Here is a 21,905-nt window from a genome sequence, read left to right as displayed (position 1 = left end):
TTTAATTCAACTTGTTTAAAACTGAGAATATCAGTTTATTTCCTAAAGCTTTTCTGTATTCTATATAGCAGAATATAGAAATATTGAAAAATAGTTCCTATTTCTCAACCAAATTTGAATTCTTATACTCACATCAAATAATTTTTTAAGTGAATTATACTCTTTATGACATATAGTAGAGCTCATGTCTGATTATAAGTTGGCCGAGGGTAGAAACTATGCCTCATTTAGTTTTGATGACCTGTGTGTGTTAAGTTGCTTTGGCCAAGTCCGACTCTTTGCAACCCTATGGAATGTTGCCTCTCCATGGGCTCCTCTGTCCATGGGATTCTCTAGGCAAGAAAACTGGAGTGGGTTGCCATTCCCTTCTCCAGAGGATCTTCCCGACCCAGGGATTGAACCCAAGTCTCTTATATCTCCTGCATGGGCAGGTGGGTTCTATACCACTAGCGTCACCTGGGAACCTCATGATTATCTGCAGGGCTTGGAACAATAAATTGTAACTTCAGGCACCAAATCAAATTAGATCAATAGAAAATGGAAACATTCACTGAAGGAGTATCAGAATTCTATTTGGTGTTGTAAAGAAACAGATCAAGAAAGAGAAAAAGAATTAGATGTAATTAAATTCTGGAATGAATGAGTATAAAGTTAGGTGGTTCTCCTCACAATGGAAAGACTCCTGTTAGCTTGGAAAATAATGGTGAGAGAGGGATGACAAGGAGAAAAAGTTTTGAAAAGATCATAAAAGCCACATGAGTCCCATTTTCTCAGAAAGTGCCTATTCTCCCTAAGAAAGAAGCTTGCCAGGCCCCTAGGCTCTTTCCAGGGAAAAATGCCACACCCACATTCCCTTCTAAAAATAAAGGCTTTTTACTGTTTCTAACTCCTAGGAGGCCATTTTTCTACGTCATCTTAGTCCTCCCCTCAGCCTGCTTTACTGAACCAAGAAGGGTACTTTGCAAGATAGCTGTCGGCCAGCAGCCGATGAGGTAGCTGGACTCCAAAGCACAGCTTAATGGGGACACAAAAAAAATGAGCCAAACCAATCATATCTTCTCTTGTAGGGAATCTACTCTTGAGACATATGGGGAGAGTCAGCAGTTGACAGAAGCAGCAACTAGAACACAGAATGTACTGAAAAAAGAAAGGACAGATATTACAGGAAATTCAGAAATAGAAAGGACAAGATGTGGTGACTGGCCAGATATGTGACCTAAAGAGGAGTAGAAAGAATTAAAAAACCCATTAAGTTTACAGTCTGAATAACGAGGGGAAAAGGCAAATCAAAATGGCAGAGTCACCAGGAGGGGAAGGGAAAAGCACAGGGCCAGTTTAGGATGTACTCAGTTTGACAAGTGAGCCAACGCTTCAGATAAGCATCAGCTGGACACCCGTGTGAATTCTGAGAGAGGTCAGGGCTGACGACATAGCTGTGGGGTAAGCCAGGCAGAGCTGATGGCTCATGTAACCTGAGAGTGGATACAACACCTAAGAAAAAAGGGGTTATGAAAGAAGAACTCTATTTAGTGAAGAAAAACTAGAAAAGAAGCCAGTGAAGAGGCAAACTTGTTGACAAAAGTTAGCAGGTTTTCTGGAAGTGTGTGGTGTCAAGGCATCTGGGGTAGAAATAGCACTGCATGCTCATTATTGTCAAATGATAAGGGAGGCTAAAGAGGATGAGGCTTGAGGCAAAACCACATGTACAGGGTGGCAGAGTCATATGTTTCAAGGATATGAAGGAAGGAACATAGATTCTTCTTTTAAGGGATTATGGCAGTGGAAGGAAGGCACAACCAGATGGCAAAGGGCAAAAAGTAGGTTTAAAGGAAGATGAACTTACTGTTCTCATTTATATTTTTTAAACAGTATGAGAATGTTTAGCACCTTTTTGGTAAAGGTATCTGATCAAATCAGAGTGAAGATGAAGGTCAGCAGTGCTAAGAAAATAGAGACACTGAGTTAAGAATTAGGAGGGTTATATAGTTATGAAATTACCCCAGATAGTAGTTAGCAGAATGAGTCCTTCAATTCAGACTTCTATGTCATTAACACTTAAGATTCTATGGCCCTTCTTAATTTGGTTGAAGTGTCCCATAGCTCAAGTTGTTTTTGGTCTTAATAAATAGTAACAAACAATTGCAGATTTCTCCTTTCCAACTTAACCCAAGGTCTTTTAATTTCATTTTATTTATTTCATATAAAATATTAAAAAAATCTTATAAAAGTCACAGAAATCAAAGATTTAAAAATTTTATTCCCTTCTGCCTTCTCAAAGTGTTCAAGTAAAAGAATGTTCAAACTTGTCTACTCTACTAGTTCTGATTTAAGTGTAGGTATTGCATATTTGGGTTTCCCACGAGTTGCATTAGTAAAGAATCTGCCTGCCAATACAGGAGATGCAAGAGACATGGGTTCAATCCCTGGGTTTGGAAGATACCCTGGAGGAGGAAATGGCAACCCACTCCAGTATTCTTGCCTGGAGAATCCCATGGACAGAGGAGCCTGGTAGGCTACAGTCCACGGGGTTGCAAAGAGTTGGACACAACTGAGTATGCACGCACCATATATTTTATATTTTTCTTTGTCTTTTCTTACTTATGAGCACTTCTATTTTATCAACATATTGACCTATTAGCATCATAACTTACCGTGCATACTGAATTGCTTTGAAGGTATTTGTAAGGTCTCCACCATATTGGAATGTCTGCGATGTTGCTTTAATCATTTCATCTTTGGATTTAAAAGTATTCAGGTTAAACACAACTCTTGGATTATTGGCATATTGAATTAACCCCATCTTTAAGAGAAAAGAAGTTTATTACAGGTTTGTCATTGTTATAAGTCATTCCTATGTAACCAATATCATAAAAATCAGAAGTGCATTTATACACGGGCTGATAGCTTAAGGGAATCATTTCCAACTTTTTTCTTAAGAATAATTATTTTTCTTCAATAGGATAACTTCCCTGTCAGAGGTCATCAGTGTACAGCAGTGGGACATATTGACAAGCATGATAATGTGCCATTTATGTGCCATATGGTTCTCAAGAATAATAGCTGCAGCTTTTAAAGCACTGCCATATGGATGAATAGTAGAATAAAGTTCATAACAGGAAGATTTAAATAGATTTTCTAGTTACAAAAGGATATATACATGTTAACCATTACAAGCAATCATGGATGGAACATAACATCTCACCAATTGAGGATAATTATCTAATAAACAAAGAAGTATAGTTGAATACTAAGAAAAGTGACTGCTAATCAATGTCATCAGTATAAATGTTTTCACTGTGCTGGATTTCCTTCATCACAGATGTTAGAAAGGAAGCTGCTATATGTGTGTTTGGGACAGGACATTTCTGATCTTCAGGGAGAATGCCACTGGAGAGTCTTATTTGGAAGAACCAAGAAGTAGGAACAAGACGTTTGAGCACATACCAGAATCCTTTAGATCAAGGAGGTCAATCACTTTGGTTAATGTCCTTGTACTCAGCACTGAGATCACTCTCTATGCCTAGGATCTGGGACTTCCAGAATAGGAAGTGGTTATAAGGGAATCAGTGGTAAAAGAGTTGCTGAAAATAGAGGCCAGTGTGTAAGGAAGGTGGATAGGCCAAGGCCTGGATTTCTGAGATCAATCAGCTACTTTTGCCAGGAAGGCAGTTAACCAGCCTTCCTGGGAAAATGACCAAAAAAATATGATATTGTTGAACTCCTCTCTTCAAGGTAATATGTAAGACTTGAGAGAGAGGAAAGGATCAAAAATAACTCTAAGAATCTCAAAATCTAAGCCGAGAGGAAGAGAGTGGTGACTCCTGACACAGCCCCACAACTTCTGTGTGAGAGGAAGGAAGGTGGAAGAGAAGATGTGGTAGATTAGGGCTTACAGAAAGGTCACATTTAGGTTCGAAGAAAAGATGCTGAGTAAAACCACCTTTAGAGATGAAGAAGATGCATTGGGGTTGCAAGATAGAAGAGGAAGGTCAGGAATTCCCCATGGAAACTAGTAAACACAGTAAGTCACGTTACAGGGGTAGTTCATTTAGAGACAGAAAATAAACAGATATAGACAAAAATTTCTCTTATGAGGGGCTTTAACAGTGATGTTCTCTAGAAACCAGTATGATACTTAGTCTTATTTAACAGAATTTTCAGTGAAAGCCCACAGTGAAACCTTCAAAGTTTTGACAGATATTAATATCCTCTTGGTATTGAAAAGCAATGTCAATGGGGAAAACATGCAATGGTATTTTACAATACTGTACAGAGATACAGAAGGCAAATTTTAATATAGAGAACTGCAAAGCATTTAGGGAAAAGTGTTCCAATAACTGTTGGGCCCTGGAGCATCAGATGCAACATAGGAACTGGTAACTCTGTGAACTGGTTCCTGTTGATATTGGTTCAATGTTTTCCTACAACCAGGATGGCCCAGAAAATGGCAGATCCAACAAGAAAGAAAGAAATAACCCAAAACTTTAAAAATACTATTCAGTATTATAAAAGCAGGACCTTTCTGCTCCTTAATTTTGGTTGCCTACCACAGGAAGGCAACCAAAGGACTTCCCTGGTGGCTCAGATGGTAAACCGTCTGCCTACAATGCGGGAGACCCAGGTTTGATCCCTGGGTTGGGAAGATCCCCTGGAGAAGGAAATGGCAACCCACTCCAGTATTCTTGCCTGGAAAATGCCATGGATGGAGGAGCCTGGGAGGCTACAGTCCATGGGGTCGCAAAGAGTCGGACATGACTGAGCGACTTCACTTTCTTTCACCACAGGAAGAAAGAAAACCAAAGACTCTTTAAAACATAAAGCTACACAAAACTATTGAAAGGACTTTTGTAAAAAATGGAAGTTTAGCCTCGACTATGATACTGAAGTGAAAGTCGCTCAGTCATTGCGACCCCATGGACTATACAGTCCATGGAATTCTCTAGGCCAGAATACTGGAATGGGTAGTCTTTCCTTTCTCCAGGGGATCTTCCCAACCCAGGGACTGAACCCAGGTTTCCCACGTTGCAGGCAGACTCTTTGCCAGCTGAGCCACAAGGGAAGCCCAAGAATACTGGAGTGGGTAGCCGATCCCTTCTCCAGAGGAACTTCCCATCCCAGGAATTGAACGGGGGTCTCCTGCATTGCAGGCAGATTCTTTGCCAACTGAGCTATGACAGAAATATGCTGTCTGAACTTATTTATAAAAATCCTAGAATTCAAAGATAATTTTTTCACCAGTAAAAAGAGAAAGTTATCACTATTAGTCAAAGTGTGTGTAAAAAAAATACATTATGGATTTTTAAATGTATTGATTAGTGCATGAGTTAGTGGAAGAAAAAATCAGCAACGAAAGATAAATTAAGAAGCTATATCACATATCCGATGCCTGTGTCAGAAATAGGAACCCATGCTTAAAGACCAGCATTAGGCAAAGTTACGATAGAATAACTCAACATGGCACAAATTTCAATTAACTTTCAAGATTACCATGAAATGCCTTTAATATGGGGATTGAACAAATGCAAAGATGAAGATTTCATCTCTAGTAATATTTTCTCAGAAAGAAAGCTGTGGGTTAGGGTCTATATAAAGGATGTCCATACCTGTGTCTTTGTGGGGCCTATATCTAGGCCTTGTACAAATTTTTCCAAAAAGTTCTTTACTGCATCCCAGGGATAAATACTGTTTGATTCATCACATACAACCACAACATCTATGAAGGAAGGGCAGGCTACATAGGAAATGATAAAAGAAACATATTTCCATAGGTAAGACAAAAGTCACATCCACGTGAAAATGAGACAGAGTAAAAGAGAATGGCACTTGCTGATACAATTTCCCCTCTTTTAAAGTAAGGCATTGCTCAGACCCTTGGCACATTCATCACTTACTCTGAACTGCAGGCGCAAAGCTGGTCCGCAACTGAAAATCGGGACTGACATCAGAGCACACCCCAGTTGTGTAATACTGACTTCCGCACTGCTGTGCCCACAGGGGACCACAGGTCTTCAAAAAATGAGAACAATGACAAAACACATGGGAAATGTTAACCTTCCACCTCGCCATTTGTGACGCTCAGGAATCATTTCTCTTCTAAGACACTAGGAATCATCAGCTCTTGAAACTAACAGGTGAACAATGCCTTTGAGGGAAAGTGCACTGGAGCCCACAGAGGGGGAGGAGAGGGTGGCAGATGTGCTGTCCCCGGTGGCACGTGTCTTGGGGACAGGGACACTGGGACTGTCAGTGCAGGGAGGAGCCCATCAGGTCACCCACCAAATGAGAGAAGAGGGGTGCTGTCCTTCCTGAGAACAACCTGGAGAAAAAAGGGGCCAAGTTCATTTTTTGTCTCTCAGCTACCTGGGTCTCACCTGCCTCATCTATAAAATGAGGATGATCAGACCTCCTAACTTAAGGCTGTTGTGAAGACAAAATGAGTCTACGTCTATGAAACACTTAGAACAGTACTGGGTAAATAGCAAACGATATGTAATTGTTAGCCAGCCTCATTAGCATTATTGTTCCTTGAACATACATCTCCTCCTGTCCCTTCCATTTTCACCCTTCAGCAGAAACCATAAACCCCACGTCCCCATGGGCCAGGCGGGCAGCTTGGCAGAGAGCTTGGGCCCAGTGTGGACACCGTGGTGAGTGAAGAGCCTACACCTTCCGTGCAGAGCAGACCACTGTGGCTCCTGCCCACGGCTGCTGTGAAACATGCCCTCTGTGGCTGAACGTCTCAAATTCTCAAGGAGAATCAAAGCAAAAATTTTGTGTGAAAATTTATAATTAAAAAAAAAAAAACAACCCTTGCAATACTCTACATGCTAAACAAACAAAGGAACCAGCAGGCTCACGAACTGCCAGTTTTTAACTCTGCAGTTATCAAAGCATTTCTTTGAGGACTTCAGAGCTGCCTGTGTCCCTCCCTAGAAGCTTCAGTCGTCCAAGCTGGCACTTGTCTTCTTGTGCACATCATACTCCAGTTATTAACATCGCCATTAACCCAGTGCCAAAGCTCTCCCTGTCAGTAGCCCTTGAAAGGCAAGAACTCCTGATTAAGTCATGTGGGAAATATCAAGTGTGTGTGTGTTAGTTGCTCAGTCATGTCTGACTCTTTGTGACTCGAAGGACTATAACCCACCAGGCTCCTCTGTCCATGGAGTTCTCCAGGCAAGAACACGGGAGTGGGTTGCCATGCCCTTCTCCAGGGGATCTTCCCAACCAAGGGATTGAACCCAGGTGTCCTCCATTGCAGGCAGGAAATATTAGGTTAAATACAAATCATTAGATGTGAAAGGAGAAAAAAATGGGGAAGAGAAGTCTAGTCATGATCTTAAAAAGACCTACAAAGTTTAGCCTTATATAAAGCTGTGGAACAACTATTAAAACTTAACTGAAAAGTGTGGACTTGCAAAATGTGATTGGAAGAATGAAAAGGAACTTATTTGACCCAGTTTAATTGTTGGTAGCTCAAAAGAGAAGCAGCTGTGGTCATATTTCATACTCAATGAGCAAGGCATAGTTTTTCCCTTATAAAACTGGTTCATTTTGCCAATTAGGGGAGAATCACAATTGATGCCTTGGGTATGTTTACCAAATGAGATACCAATTACTGGTTTCCTACATCTGCACCCCCAAGTTGGTTCAGCTTAATCACCCTGAAAAACACTAATTCATGAAGTATTCGAAAATATTTTTTGGTTTTAAAAGCAATGGAAAACAACATTAAGGAGTTGAAATTAGAATATGCCAATTGTTAATGCCAGAACAACATTCCTACTTTAAGCCCAGAACTTAAGAAGGTTCAAAAAATGTGATGATTGTCAGTCTTTTCCACAGTATTCTTAAGAGTATCTTAAGATTTTGACCTTTTAGGTATGGAAAGGAAATCTTAGCTTTTTTTTCTTTTTCCTTTCTTTTTTTCTCTTTCCCTCTTTCCTTCTACTTGCAACATTGACTATTAAATGAACCTCAAATTCTCTTCAACTTCATTTTATATATTAGGTTTATAAAAGGTTTTACACTTACATAAAAATTGATAGTTATAGATTAAAAATCTGAAGTTACAGAATAAAATCTTTGAAGCATATTCTGTAATCCCTATTACCTCAATATATTTTCTTTCTTAATGTATTCAACTTTAAAAAAGGAAACAAGAAAGACAAAACAACCCTATAATAAAGACTTCAGAAGACTATAAACCAGGAAGATTCACTGAAATACTCACATATGCATTGATCTAACATATATCATAAGCAACACCTAATTCACTAGTTGGTACCAAAGTCTAATATCTCTCAATAAAAACAGAATCATATTGTTCAATATTGATTATACTTTTCGAGATGTCTGTTTATATACCTAGGCTTTTAAGTTAGCATGTCAATGCAACATGTCATAATCAAGCTTTCTAAGACGATTTTAACAGAGATATACAACTAGCTTACACCTACATGGGCTGGTAGAAATGTCAAATGAGGTTGGGTTTTTGTTTGCTTTTAAGCTCTTTTTTTCTTTCTTTTATCTTTTGGTGTGTGATGATTTTTTTTTTCTTTTTTTTCTTTTTTTAACATAGTCGTGTCTTTTTAACAATTTTCTATATTATTTTGTCTGTTAATTCCAAGGTCAGAAATTCTCTCAGAAAACTTCCATTTTCTTCTAGTTTTTTAGATTAACTCTTTAGTTCACTTGGAAGCATATTTGGATATGCAAGATATTCACCAATTAATTGTCCCCAGACCACTTGTTAAATAAAGCATTCTCTTTTACTGATTTGTGGTGGTCTTTACACAGTATTCTATAAACTAAATGAGAGTAAATGCTAACATGAAATGAGTCCAGATCATTGCTTTAAATAATATCAGAGTAGTCAATGATTATCAGAAATGATTAAAAACAAAAGTACTTTGTAGCTTTGAAACCTACTTTCTGAACTAGCTGTACCTATCCAGAATATTCCTACAGGAAGGGGGAAAGAGAACTAGAATTCTGTTGTCATCAACAAATACAAAACACAGTTTTCAAGGGCAAAGAACCACTGTTCCTTCTGCCCCCTTTCCCCAAAACATTCTGTGGCAACATTTTTGCTAAATATCTTAAGATGCTTACATATCAACACATTGTTCTTTCATGTTGGCTCTCCTCTAGCATGACTTATCCAAAATTCAAGTTCGAACGTTTAAATGTCAAGATTTGGTTTGCTAGGAGGGATGGTCAGAAGACACTGACTTCATACTTGAGAGGAGAGAGGATCTGAAAAGTAAACACTCACAAGAAATCCTCCTGTTCCCACGTTCCTTGTCAGTGTCAAGCCAAGGCTCATGTTGGTTTTCATCTCAGTAACATTGGAAATGCTCGTGGAAGCTTTCAAAGGGGAGAAGATTTTTAAAAGTGGTTAAATTATCATTTATTTAAAGACTTGTTTTTTCAATGTACACTCAGGTTTATATGTAGCATTGAGTTTAGTGCTCATGGTGTGTAATCAAGTGTATGGAAATGAGATGTTACATTGATCTGGCTGCTTACTTAAATGAGAGAGGCTGCAGAATGTGATCCTCGGGGGGTGGGGTCTGCAAAGGTCATGATGACTCCATCTAATGCTTTATTCTGGATCAGAAAAAACCATTCTTAAAGTGTTATCAAAGAATGCCATATGGTAGAATCTGGCCCAAAACAACAGTAAGTGAACTTTAGAAGGCCATCATGACACTAGCATGTAGAATAACAGATAAATCTCTCCAACCTTCTCTCTCCCATTCAGCTAAGGCATCATTTGCTGTATCCATTCTTGACCTACTGAACATTGAAATTCTTTTCAATAATATCATTTTTTTCATTATCCTCTAATCTCTGCCAAGGTGTATATGTGTGTATATATAAACATACATGCACAGACACATACCTGTACAGCTATACATATTAGTTTTTTATTATCCTCTAATCTCTACCAGGGTATGTGTGTATATATAGACAAACACATGTACATGTACATAAAATTACACTATTTCTGTAAATGTGTATATACATCATTTATCTTAAGTTGTGTGTGCTCAGTCACTTAGTTGTGTCCAACTCTTTGTGACCCCATGGACAGTAGCCTGCCAGGCTACTCTGATGGTGAAATTCCAGGCAAGAATACTGGAGTGGGTTGCCATCTCCTACTCCAGGGAATCTTCCCCATTCAGGGACTGAACATTCTTCACCGCTGCACCACCTGGGAAGCCCTAATCCTAAGTTATCTACTCATTTATATACATATGCATAAAGTTTCTAAAAATAAATATATATATATATATTTACGGGTGAGAGCTCAAAAGTTTTATTATACAGTTTATCCCCTATTTCCCAGGATGCCCATTTAAAAACTTCATCCTTCTTCTCAAGCCTCCAAACTCAACCCAGATTCCATCACTCTCTAGTGCAAAGAAGATAATCACACTCAAAGGGTAATCTCAACTTTTCTCATCTTTACCTAAAAGTCCTTCTAGAACTCTGACTTGTCTCTTTCCTTTGTGTCTCAGAAAAGGGAGCATGCTTCGTAAGACTCATTTTCCCAGGTACCAGAGACATTAATTTCACCCAGTTAACTTCATTCTTGACTGGTCGTCACTCCCTTTTATTGCCTCCTTCCTCTCTCCTTACAAATAGGATCAGTCAGTTCAGTTGCTCAGTTGTGTCCAACTCTTTCCAACCCAAAGGACTGCAGCACCCCAGGTTTCCCTGTCCATCACCAACTCCTGAAGCTTACTCAAACTCATATCCATAGAGTCGGTGATGCCATCCAACCATATCATCCTCTGTCGTCCTCTTCTCCTCCTGCCTTCAACCTTTCTCAGCATCAGGGTCTTTTCCAATGAGTCAGTTCTTCACATCAGGTGGCCAAAGTATTGGAGTTTCAGCTTCAGCATCAGTCCTTCCAATGAATATTCAGGACTGATTTCCTTTAGGATGGACTGGTTTTATCTTCTTGCAGTCCAAGGGACTCTCAAGAGTCTTCTCCAACACCACAGTTCAAAAGCATCAATTCTTCAGTGCTCAGCTTTCTTTATAGTCCAACTCTCACATCCATACATGACTATTGGAAAAACCATAGCTTTGACTAGATGGACTTTGCTGGCAAAGGAATGTCTCTGTTTTTTAATATGCTGTCTAGGTTAGTCATAGTTTTTCTTCCAAGGAGCAAGCATCTTTTAATTTCATGGCTGCAATCACCAACTGCAGTGATTTTGGAGCTCAAAAAATAAAGTCTGTCATTGTTTCCATTGTTTCCCCACCTATTTGCCATGAAGAGATGGAACTGGATGCCATGATCTTAGTTTTTTGAATGTTGAATTTTAAGCCAACTTTTTCACTCTCCTCTTTCACTTTCATCAAGAGGCTCTTAGTTCCTCTTCACTTTCTGCCATAAGGGTGGTATCATCTGCCTATCTGAGGTTATCGATATTTCTCCTGGCAATCTTGATTCCAGCCTGTGCTTCAAGCCCAGCATTTTGCATAATATACTCTGAATATAAGTTAAATAAGCAGGGTGACAACATACAGCCTTGACATACTCCTTTCCTGATTTGGAGCCAGTCCATTGTTCCATGTCTGGTTCTAACTGCTGCTTCTTGACCTGCACACAGGTTTCTCAGGAGGTAGGTAAGGTGGTCTGGTCTCTTGAAGAATTTTCCAGTTTGTTGTGATCCCCACAAAGGCTTTGGTGTAGTGAGTAAAGCAGAAGTAGATGTTTTTACTTATAGGATCATTTCCTTTTTATTAGAAAAATCGTTTCTTAACCCTGCTATCTTATCAAACTATTTTGCCAATTCTCCTTCACTACTTAACTTCTGGAAATAGAGGTCTGCTTTTGTAGATAATTAAAACCCAGCAATTCCAAAGAGTTACAAACAATTCTACCAAAAAAAAAAAATTCCAAATAGTGATTTTTCTTTTTTTAGTAGAACAAGATCATTTTCACATGACCAGAAACACACAGTGTTCCTCAGTACCCTCCAAATTATCCCTAGGACTGATGTTTCTACACTGTATAGTTTGTTTTGGGGAGGGACAGAAGTATGAATAGTCTCAGATTTCTGTTAGTAATCACCAAAATCATCCTAAATATTGGTGGAAACTGGTCCACAGACTGGGCCAGATGGTCTAGGAGGCAGCACGTTTCCCACACATCTTACTTAATGAGGCCATCAAACTGTGTTGGAAGTTTGGATACAGTTGGACCCCATATGACTACAGAGACAAAGGCAACAAAAGCAGTCTATATTTCTTAAAGACAAAACTCTGGTTTTGTTGTCTTTTTTTCAACTGAGTATACAACAAGATTTTGCTAAGTATAAAAAAAACACATTGCTAATTATAACTTACTTTGCAAATTCAATTTTTCACATGTAGTGGTGGATAGATCAACAGGACATTTATATACATCTCCCATTCGGTCCTTAGGAAAGCCACTCCATGGTGAACCAACCAGTAACCTAGAAATAGGGATTTTATTTTCCATTAGACATTAAATGTTAGCTATAGTTTCTTAAACGTAAAGCTGACCACAAAACAGTAAAAAATCCACATTTAATTTCAATTTAATAAGTGAACAGCTTCTATTTGCTCAGCTATAATTTGTTGTTTTTCTTTTCTTCTTAGCTGATGAAGAAATTGATGAACATCTGCAGTACAGCAGTCTTGCCATAATACCTGGGAGGTCTCTCTAAAGCATTTCTGTCCAGTGGAAATATAATGCAAGTCACAAATGTGAGGCACATATGTAATTTTAAGTTTTCTAGTCGCTGCATCAATAAAACAAAAAAAAGCAACAGATGAAATTAACTCATTTAGATAATATATTTTATTTAACTCAGTATATCCATACTAACTTGCAATCAATATTAAAATTACTGAGCTATTTAACATTCTTTTCCCATACTTAGTGCTTAAAATTCACTGTGTATTTTATATTTTGAGCACAATCAAGTAACATGTCAAGTGCTCAGTAGCCACAGGTGCTAGTGGGTATCATACTGCTCAGTATAGCTCTTAAGAATGAAATAATATTAAAACCTAAAGCAAGAACTAACATCTGTTGAGTGTCTTCCATGCCCTAAGCACTTTCATATGTGATTTAGGGAGCACATAAGTTATCTAAGTGCCTTTATGTTTTACTGTCTATATAAGGGAATGCTCAGCAAAAATACAGAGCAATATTTACCCACAGCAATTACTGTGGGTCTCTCCTTATGCGCATCGTGTTGGAATACAGAAGCTGGAATACAGAAGCAGAGGTCAGATATAGGTGATAACATTTTCGTTTTGGCTAGTTTCACTTCCTACAGAGCTTTCCAAAAAGATACTATGCATTTCCCTATAGAATCACTGGACATTTCTGGCCAAGAATGGACAGAAAGCGTCCACATAACAGTCTGATCTTTAGAAACTCCTGTAGGCTAACTACTCAGCAGCAACCAGTGACTAAGGAAGCATATTTGACTCAATGTTTTTTCCTTGTCAAAGTTGGGAAAGATTAGATTATTGATCTATGAAACTTAAATTCTTTATGATACTTCTAAATATTTTGTCATTATTGATTAAACAGCATGTGCTCAATTAAGTGCTATAGTGAATTAAGAAAAACCTAAGGCACGCTTATGTCTACTAAATGTAGTAAAACTATTTAAAAAATGACAAGTAAAAAAATAATAATCATAACAAATGGAAAGATATCAGTAAATTGCTCTTGAAAAAAATTTAAATGGTCAAAGGAAGCTAACATGGACATAGAAGGATGAGGCTGGTAGCTGGCATTCTTATCAGAGGGAGCAGCATAACAATCATGGAAAGAGGGAAATACAAATTATTTTGAAAGAGTTAATAATTCAGTAATAATCTTCTCCCCTTATCTTATACAAATATTCTCAAGCAAGTATTTTGTAGAGGATTCTAGAATACTTTAAACCAGTTAACTTTGATTAAGGTTAGAGTTGAAAGTTTTTGTCTTCTTATGAGTAGATACTTTACCTAATTTATCTGTTAAAATATTGTCTATAGAAACCATCTACAAGACAAAAAGACAGCCTAATGAATGGAAGAAAATATTTGCAAATGCTAAGACCAATAAGGGATTAATGTACAAAGTATAGAAACAGCTCCTAGAACTCAACATCAAAGGAAAAAAAAAAAACTTTAAAAAAAGGCAGAAAACCTGAATATACAGTTTTCCAAAGAAGACATACAGATGGCCAACAGGCATATAAAAAAACCCTTAAGATCATCAATAACCACAGAAATGCAAATTAAAACCACAGTGAAATATCACTTCACACCTGTCAGAATAGCTGTCATCAAAAAGACACAAATAATGGATGTTAGTGAGGATACGGGAAAAAGGGAATCCTAGGACACTGCTGGTGGGAATGTAAATTGGCAGTCACTGTGAAAAACTGTGGAGGTTGCTCAAAAACCAAAAATACAACTATCTTATGACCCAGCAATTCTGTTCCTGGGTATATATCTGGAAAAGAGAATGAAAATGCTAATTTGGAAAGATATGTGCACATCAATGTTCATAGCAACATTATTTACAATTGTCAAGATATAAAAGCAACCTAAGTGTCCATCAATAGATGAATGGATAAAGAAATACGGCATACACACACACACACACACATACACAAATATGTATACATATATAAGTAGGTAAAGAGTCTGCCTGAAGTACAAAAGAGTTGGTTCAATCCCTGGGTCCAGAAGATCTCCAGAGAAGGGAATGGCAACCTACTCCAGTATTCTTCCCTGGAGAATTCAGTGGACAGAGGAGCCTGAAGGGCTACAGACAGTCACAAAGAGTTGGACATGACTGAGTGACTTTCACAAACACATACAATGGAATACTACTTAGTCATAAAAAGGATAACATTTTTATTATCAAACTTTATTTTAAAATTTTAGCATGCAAGTTTCCATCTATTTTGATTGAAAGAATTTTTAACTATAGAATATAGTTGGTCCCCTGTAGGATAATGCAGCTTACATCACAAGTTCAACTTAAACCTTGAATTTGGAGTAAAACACATAAGAATGTTGCTAAATGTCCTCAATCACCACTTCCTTGCACTCTGGGGAAAGAAAACCCAGAGGTAGTGGGTGGGAACAGATGCTACTTAAGTATTAAGAATTCCACATGAGCTATTTTAAAATGTAAATCCTTTTCAATCTGAATTTTTTATTAGTTTTCAGCTAATAATTTCTTATGGTAACATTATAACAAGGTTTTATAAACATGCATCTGTAATTTTTACTTTAGTCACAAATACAGTTTTTTTGCTAAAAAAAGAAAAAAATGATATTTTGCCATTTGAAACAACATGAATGGACTTGGGGGTATTATGCCAAGTGAAATAAGTCAAACAGAGAAAGACAAATACTGTGTGATATCACTTATATGTGGACTCTAAAAAATAAAACAAACTAGTGAATATAACAGAAAAGAAACAGACTCACGGATACAGAGAACAAACTAGTGACTACCAGTGGGGAGGGGCGGAGGAGGAGCAATATAGGGGTAGGGGATTAAGAGGAACAAACTATTATGTATAAAACAAACAAGCTGTAAGGATATATAGTCCCAGACAGGAAATAAAGTCAATACTTTATCATAACTCTAAATGGAATATAACTAAAAAATTGTGAACCACTATGTTGTACACCTGAAACTTTTACATTAATAACATTGTACATTAACTATACCTCAATTAAAAAGTAATACATCAAAAATATTGTCTATAAAGAGGAATGCAAAAATACCAGGCAGATAGGTTAAGATTTCTGAAAAAGATAGAAACTGATATGTTGGCTGTAAGTCCCAATATTTGCTTTAGTGAAGGAAGAGAAGCAAGGAGCAGGATTTGAAGTGCATGTTTGAGCATATCTGATGTTCTTCAAATTCATGACAACTCAGAGGAAATTGGGAAACTTATGAGGATTTTGCATTGTAAAAACTATCTTCCAGCAGCTTGATTTCTCCATTTCTACAAGTCTCTGGTCTTCATTCCATAGTGGGACTATACAGAATTACCTTTAATCTTTGTGTGCAGGATACATCTTAAAATGTAAGAAAGAAAGAGACTGAAAAATGAAAAAGAATATATATATATATATATGTATAAAATGGAATCAATTTGCTATACACTTGAAACTAACAACATCATAAATCAACTATGATAAAAAAATTTTTTTTAATAAAAAAAAGAAAGAAAGAGACAATTTGGCCTTTGTTTGCTTTTCCAGCCCTATTTTCTTCACATACTTTCCTGAAATTCTGTATTTGAGTCATTAGACTCTGATCTGGTGGAGAAGCTGGGTTCTTCTTGCTTCTAAACCTTCACACGTGCTATTCTCTGCCTGGAAAAATTCTGCTCATTACTTAGGTCTCCCATTAGACAACCACTTCCTCCAAGAAGTCACCTGGTTCTTCCACGTTTGAGCAAGGTAGATTTCGTAAGTAATTTCTTAGCCTCTGAACTTTCCCTGTCCTGGTTTTCATCACATTACCCTGTAAGGGCCTGCCCCCTGACTAAACACCATCCGCCCCCCCAGGAAGGAAAAGTCCATGGGGACTAGGAATCCTGCCTATAGCACTGAGTGACTATGTGTCGAATGAATGAATGAAAAAACAACTGAACAAACAAATGGATGATTCTACATTATTTTTAAAAATTTCTATTAGAGTATAGTTGATTTACAATGTTGTGTTGATTCTACATTATTACCTGGCACTTCCCTTGTGGCTCAACTGGTAAAGAATCCGCCTGCAATGTAAGAGACCTAGGTTCGATCCCTGGGTTGGGAAGATTCCCCCGGAGAAGGAAAAGGCTACCCACTCCAGTATTCTGGCCTGGAGAATTCCATGGACTGTATAGTCCATGGGGTCACAAAGAGTCAGACACAACTGAGCAAATTTCACATACACACACACACACACACACACACACACACGAGAATTCTCTTAAGGAAAAGTTGAATAGAAAATTTCTATTTCTTTTTGTCTGAATTAAAAATAAAATAAGCAAAAAAAAAAAAAAAGAGGTGAAAAAACTCCACCAAGTGGAAAAGAAAGCAGTATATGGGTACTCTTCTGTCAATTGTTCCTGATTCAGTCTCCACCTAGCTACCATGTGTCAAACTCATGTCTTTATTTTTTAAACAAAGGCTGACTGAGGAGTCTGTAGGGAACATCATAGTGCCTTATAGCAAGAAACTATAACAAAAAGTGTGGCTTTGCCCCTTTAAACTCTGGGGATTTATATTATATTAATGACAGCAAATCTTACAACTGATGCTGTATAGGAGACTTTCCGAATATTATTAAGTCCCTGTGTCAAATGGGTCTGAGATTATTTTATCTCCATTTTACAGATGGGATCACTGAGACAGATGAGCAACTTACTCATATTCACATGGGTCGTGAAAGCCAAGCATAACTGATTCTGACGTCCAAGCTCTTAACCCTTAGGCTATTTATTCTCTTTCCTAAAAAGTGGCAAGAAGGCCTGGCAAAGGGCCCGGATTGGGAAAACTGAACATATGAGTTGGCTTCCAGAATCATGAAGGAGTAAAAACTGGAACCTGAGGGTCAGACCACACCTACTGAGCAGTGGGTTGTAGGCCCTGGCTGGGCTGTATACAGTCGGGGAAGGACAGCATATGTTCAGATAGCACCAAGTGTAGTCATTCGGTGGCTTCCACTGCACACCTTTCCCATCTATTCTCAGCTTATTCCAGAGAAACACACCGAGAAACAAAAGTTGAGTGTTTCTCACCTAAAATGTAATCATTTTGTTCTTCTGGGCCTCCAGCCATAAAGTTACATCACTAGCTACCCGTTTTTTCAGTGAGAAAGCTCAAAAGGCCACCTGCTGTTTCCTAGTGACTAAGTGACCCTGGACACTCTCTCTTGGCCTCCTTCCACCTCATCCCAGAATTCAGGGTTGGATAACCTCATGGTACTGGGGGGTTATGACATCCCTACCACCACCATGAGAATTAGGGCCCATGCCCCTGCCCCCGCCCCCATGCATCAGACAAGAAGAAACGAAGCCTCTGTGCAGCTACATGCCATTTAATAAGAAACTCATGAAAGGGCTTGAGATTCTCACACAGTTCAGTTCAGTTCAGTCACTCAGTTGTGTCCAGCTCTTTGCGACCCCATGAACCGCAGCATGCCAGGCCTCCCTGTCCATCACTAACTCCTGGGGTCCACCCAAACCCATGTCCATTGTGTCAGCAATGCCATCCAACCATTTCATCTTATGTTGTCCCCTTCTCCTCCTGCCCTCAATCTTTCCCAGCATTAGGGTCTTTTCAAATGAGTCAGCTCTCCACACCTGGTAGCCAAGGTACTGGAGTTTCAGCTTCAGCATCACTCCTTCCAATGTACACCCAGGACTGATCTCCTTTAGGATGGACTGGTTGGATCTCCTTGCAGTCCAAGGGACTCTCAAGAGTCTTCTCCAACATTCTCACACAGAACACATAGAAATCTCCGGTGGCATCACACCATATGAAACTCTTAACACAAAACAACAGAGGACGGTGGCAAGCCAGACCATTATGTCTGCTGAAGAAGAGCAATGGTGTTTTCACTGTCTATGACTCATTCTTTAAATACTGAGAACCACATTAGTAAGTAGATAGTCATAGGTCATACTAGTGATTATCGAGAAGGCTTGAAAATCCTTTGCCCACCTCCTTTTTTGGCAGTGTTTCCAGCAGATTGCACCCAGTGAAATCCTCATTCCTGACAATTCTCCCTTAAGAGGAAAGGTTATGACATCACCCATGGCTACCCTGAGGGAACTGTGACATTCTCAAATTAATCAGACAGGAAGATGAGGGAGGCAGGTATATTTATCTACAAAATTTTATGTAATCACCTATAGCAGGAAGAAACATGCCAGGAGAGAATGTTATAAAGGTCGGGGATAAGACACCTCAGCGGGTAAACTTAGTGTGATGAAGCCTCTCTGAAGTAACAGATTTAACTTAATCACAACCAGGCAAAGAGCTGCATGAAGAGTTGTGTGCGCTGATTCTCAAAACAGAAGAAAATCCCAAGATATAAACTTTTCTTTTCCTACAGTGAAACTGGGAATTCTTCCAAGACTACTTAAAATAACACTTACTGTTCAATTATCTTGTGGGAAAATAGTGATTATATAGAGTTCCAAAACATAGCCAATTTGCCCACCTCCAGTGGAATTCAAGATACTTTGTTTAGTTAGTAAATAGTATTTATGTTGGTGTAGGTAGTTTTAAACCCACAATCCAGGGGCTGTTATAAATATCTTCCTTTGGTCTGTGAGTCTCTAAACTCTCCAAGCATTTCTTTGATACTAGAGATTTTCCCAGAGATTACTGACAGAGGTGCACTTAAAATACTAGGGCAAAGCATGTTTTATTTGATTCAATACATATGTCTTGAGGTCCTGGGAGGCTGACATGTTGTACAAATCTAGGGAGCTCCATTCCCATATGAATGGTGTGCCTTGGCCTTGTGCAGTGTACAACCTGTGAAGCTGTACATGGTGGCCAGGCAAACTATGTGCCAGACTCAATTCTAGGCATGGGGGATACATTAGTGACTAAATTAGTCAAACATTTATGGCCTCAGACTTCTCTGATGGGACAGTGGATGAGTCTGCCTGCCAAGGCAGGGGACTTGGGTTCTATCCCTGGTCTGGGAAGATTCCACATGCATGGAGCAGCTACACCCATGCTGCACAACCATGGACCCTGCATTCTAGAGCTGGAGGGCTGCAACTACTGAGCCCTTGTGCTACAAGTACTGAAGCTCATGCACCTAAAGCCTATGTTTCACGACAAGAGAAGTTATCAAAAGGAGAAGCTGCAACAAAGAGGAGGCCCCATTTGGCTCTGCTAGAAAGCCCATGCCCCGTACAACTAAAAATAAATAAACAGATTTATAAATACATAACATTTTAAAAAATCATGGCCTCACAGAAGTTACCTTCTAGTGGGAAAAACAGACAATAAATGTAATGAGTAAGTAAAACATATGGCAATGGTAATCAGTCCTTTGTGGGACAAGTGAGGATGGCACAGTCAAGAGTGTGGGGTGGAGGGTATTGCAATCTTTATTAGGAGGGCCAGGAAAGGTCACTGAGAAGGTGACATTTACGTAAAGAGTTGAAGGAGGGAAAGGAGTAACATCATAAGACTCTGGTGGAAGAGAAGTCCTGACTACGAGAACAGCAAGTGCAAAAGCCCTGTGGCTGGCGCAGAATGCACGAGGGGGAAATGGTAGGAGATGAGGTCATGTTAGTAATGGGCCTTGATCATATAGAGCCTTGTATGAAACTGTAAGGACTTGTTTTTTCCTCTGAGTGAAATACGAGAAAGCCACAGGAGGGTTTTGAGCACAGTATTGACACAATCTGACGTATTTTAGAAGGATTTTGAAGGTTCCTCTGTTGAGAATGATTGCATGGGAGTACAGGTGGAGCAGGTGAGGCACTCACAAGGCACATGGCATGATGCAGGAAAGAGGTGATGCCAGGCTCTTGTGGGGCTGGCAGAAGGGAAGGTGGTGACAAGGTGGTGACAATATATTTTAAATATATTTTGAAGGTAGGACCAGTAGTATTTCTTGAGAAGTTAGTTTTGGAATAAAAACAAAGCAAAGGGTGACCCCAAGGTTGTCAGCAAGAATTAAAAGTAACCAAGTGGCCATTATCAGATAAGGAGGATATGGTCAGTAGAGCAAGATTCTTCAGTAAAGGAAGCTCAGAAGTTCAGAGGGAGGTATTTTCAGTTGGAAATGTCTATCAGCCATCCAGAGTTGTTTTGTCTGGCATTAGAAGTCTACTGTATGTAATACCCACATTAAGATGAGACATGTCAAAGTCTATAGCTTATAAATATAAATATTATTCCTTATATTGTTTAGTTCCAGGCCACTGACAACACAAGGAGTCCAGTGAGTTCCATATGGCTACTTGCTTGCAACATAAAAGGAGTTTGTCATGGGAAGAATTCACCTGTAACGACTTCCCATCTCTAGGAAGGAAGAAGGCAGGTAAGAGCTCATTTTTAGCTCTTGGTTGGGAAGCACTGCTATTATAATTTACTAGCTAAACTCTAGCTAGCATATGTTTCAAGGCAATTTTAGCCTCCTGGCCTCATTATGCTTCCAGACTTCTCTGGTTTCCAGGTTGCTTCCTCAAATAGTGGGATGGCTACATCCTCAAGATCTTTCAGTTCCCCAATGCAAAGTCCACTGACCTCATTATTGCTAGAATATCTTAAGCCTATTGTTTTATCTCACAAAACCCTGGAAATCAGCTTTTGCACCGGAAGCAAATGAATCAATAAAAACTGATTCTGTTACACTGACTCATCCAACATGCAGTTTTCCTGAAGTTAAAATCAAAAGCCAAAACACTCAATTTAATGCCTTGTGACGATAAAAATTCCACATTCTTGTGCCCTGGTGGGGAGGAAACGAATGCTTTTAAGGTCACACATTTTTATGTCTCAAAGTCCATGAGACAGTACCTTTTAACTAGGTGCTTCAGCAGATAGCTATCAATGGAAAGAACTGGAAAAGAAACAATATTTGTAAACTACAGTTTATAAGGCACATTTTAACATGTATTATCTACTTTCATCCTTATAAACATCCTGTGAGGTCAGATATTATAAATATTCCTGTTTCCATATAAAGAAATCCAACTCTAAGAGTCTGATTGGCAACAAAACCTAGATCTGCACTTATGTTCTTTCACTCCAAACCTCCAGTTCTTTCTGTCATACTAAACTGGCTTAGAACTCTTCCAGGAGAGCTACTCACTGTGGTTCTATCATCTGGGTCCTAACCAAATTAACAAATAGGCTCT

At 38.8% G+C, this 21,905-nt stretch overlaps 1 protein-coding gene across 1 annotated transcript in view; it reads right to left on the bottom strand.

Moving 5' to 3' along the window:
• Nucleotides 1-21,905, bottom strand: part of ITGA2 (integrin subunit alpha 2) — a 104,872-nt gene that overhangs the window by 46,115 nt on the left and 36,852 nt on the right. Inside the window, exons 3-7 of the mRNA XM_065905628.1 lie at nt 12,367-12,476; nt 9,275-9,366; nt 5,892-6,006; nt 5,604-5,731; nt 2,652-2,800 (exon numbers count right to left, since the gene is read on the bottom strand). Of these exons, the coding sequence (XP_065761700.1) occupies nt 2,652-2,800; nt 5,604-5,731; nt 5,892-6,006; nt 9,275-9,366; nt 12,367-12,476 (594 nt within the window). The remainder of the gene's footprint in view (nt 1-2,651; nt 2,801-5,603; nt 5,732-5,891; nt 6,007-9,274; nt 9,367-12,366; nt 12,477-21,905) is intronic.

Source organism: Muntiacus reevesi, chromosome 14, assembly GCF_963930625.1.
Source record: "Muntiacus reevesi chromosome 14, mMunRee1.1, whole genome shotgun sequence".
Lineage (NCBI taxonomy): Eukaryota > Metazoa > Chordata > Mammalia > Artiodactyla > Cervidae > Muntiacus > Muntiacus reevesi.
Note: the sequence above shows the minus strand (reverse complement) of the source record. Positions and strands in the feature narration are given on the sequence as shown.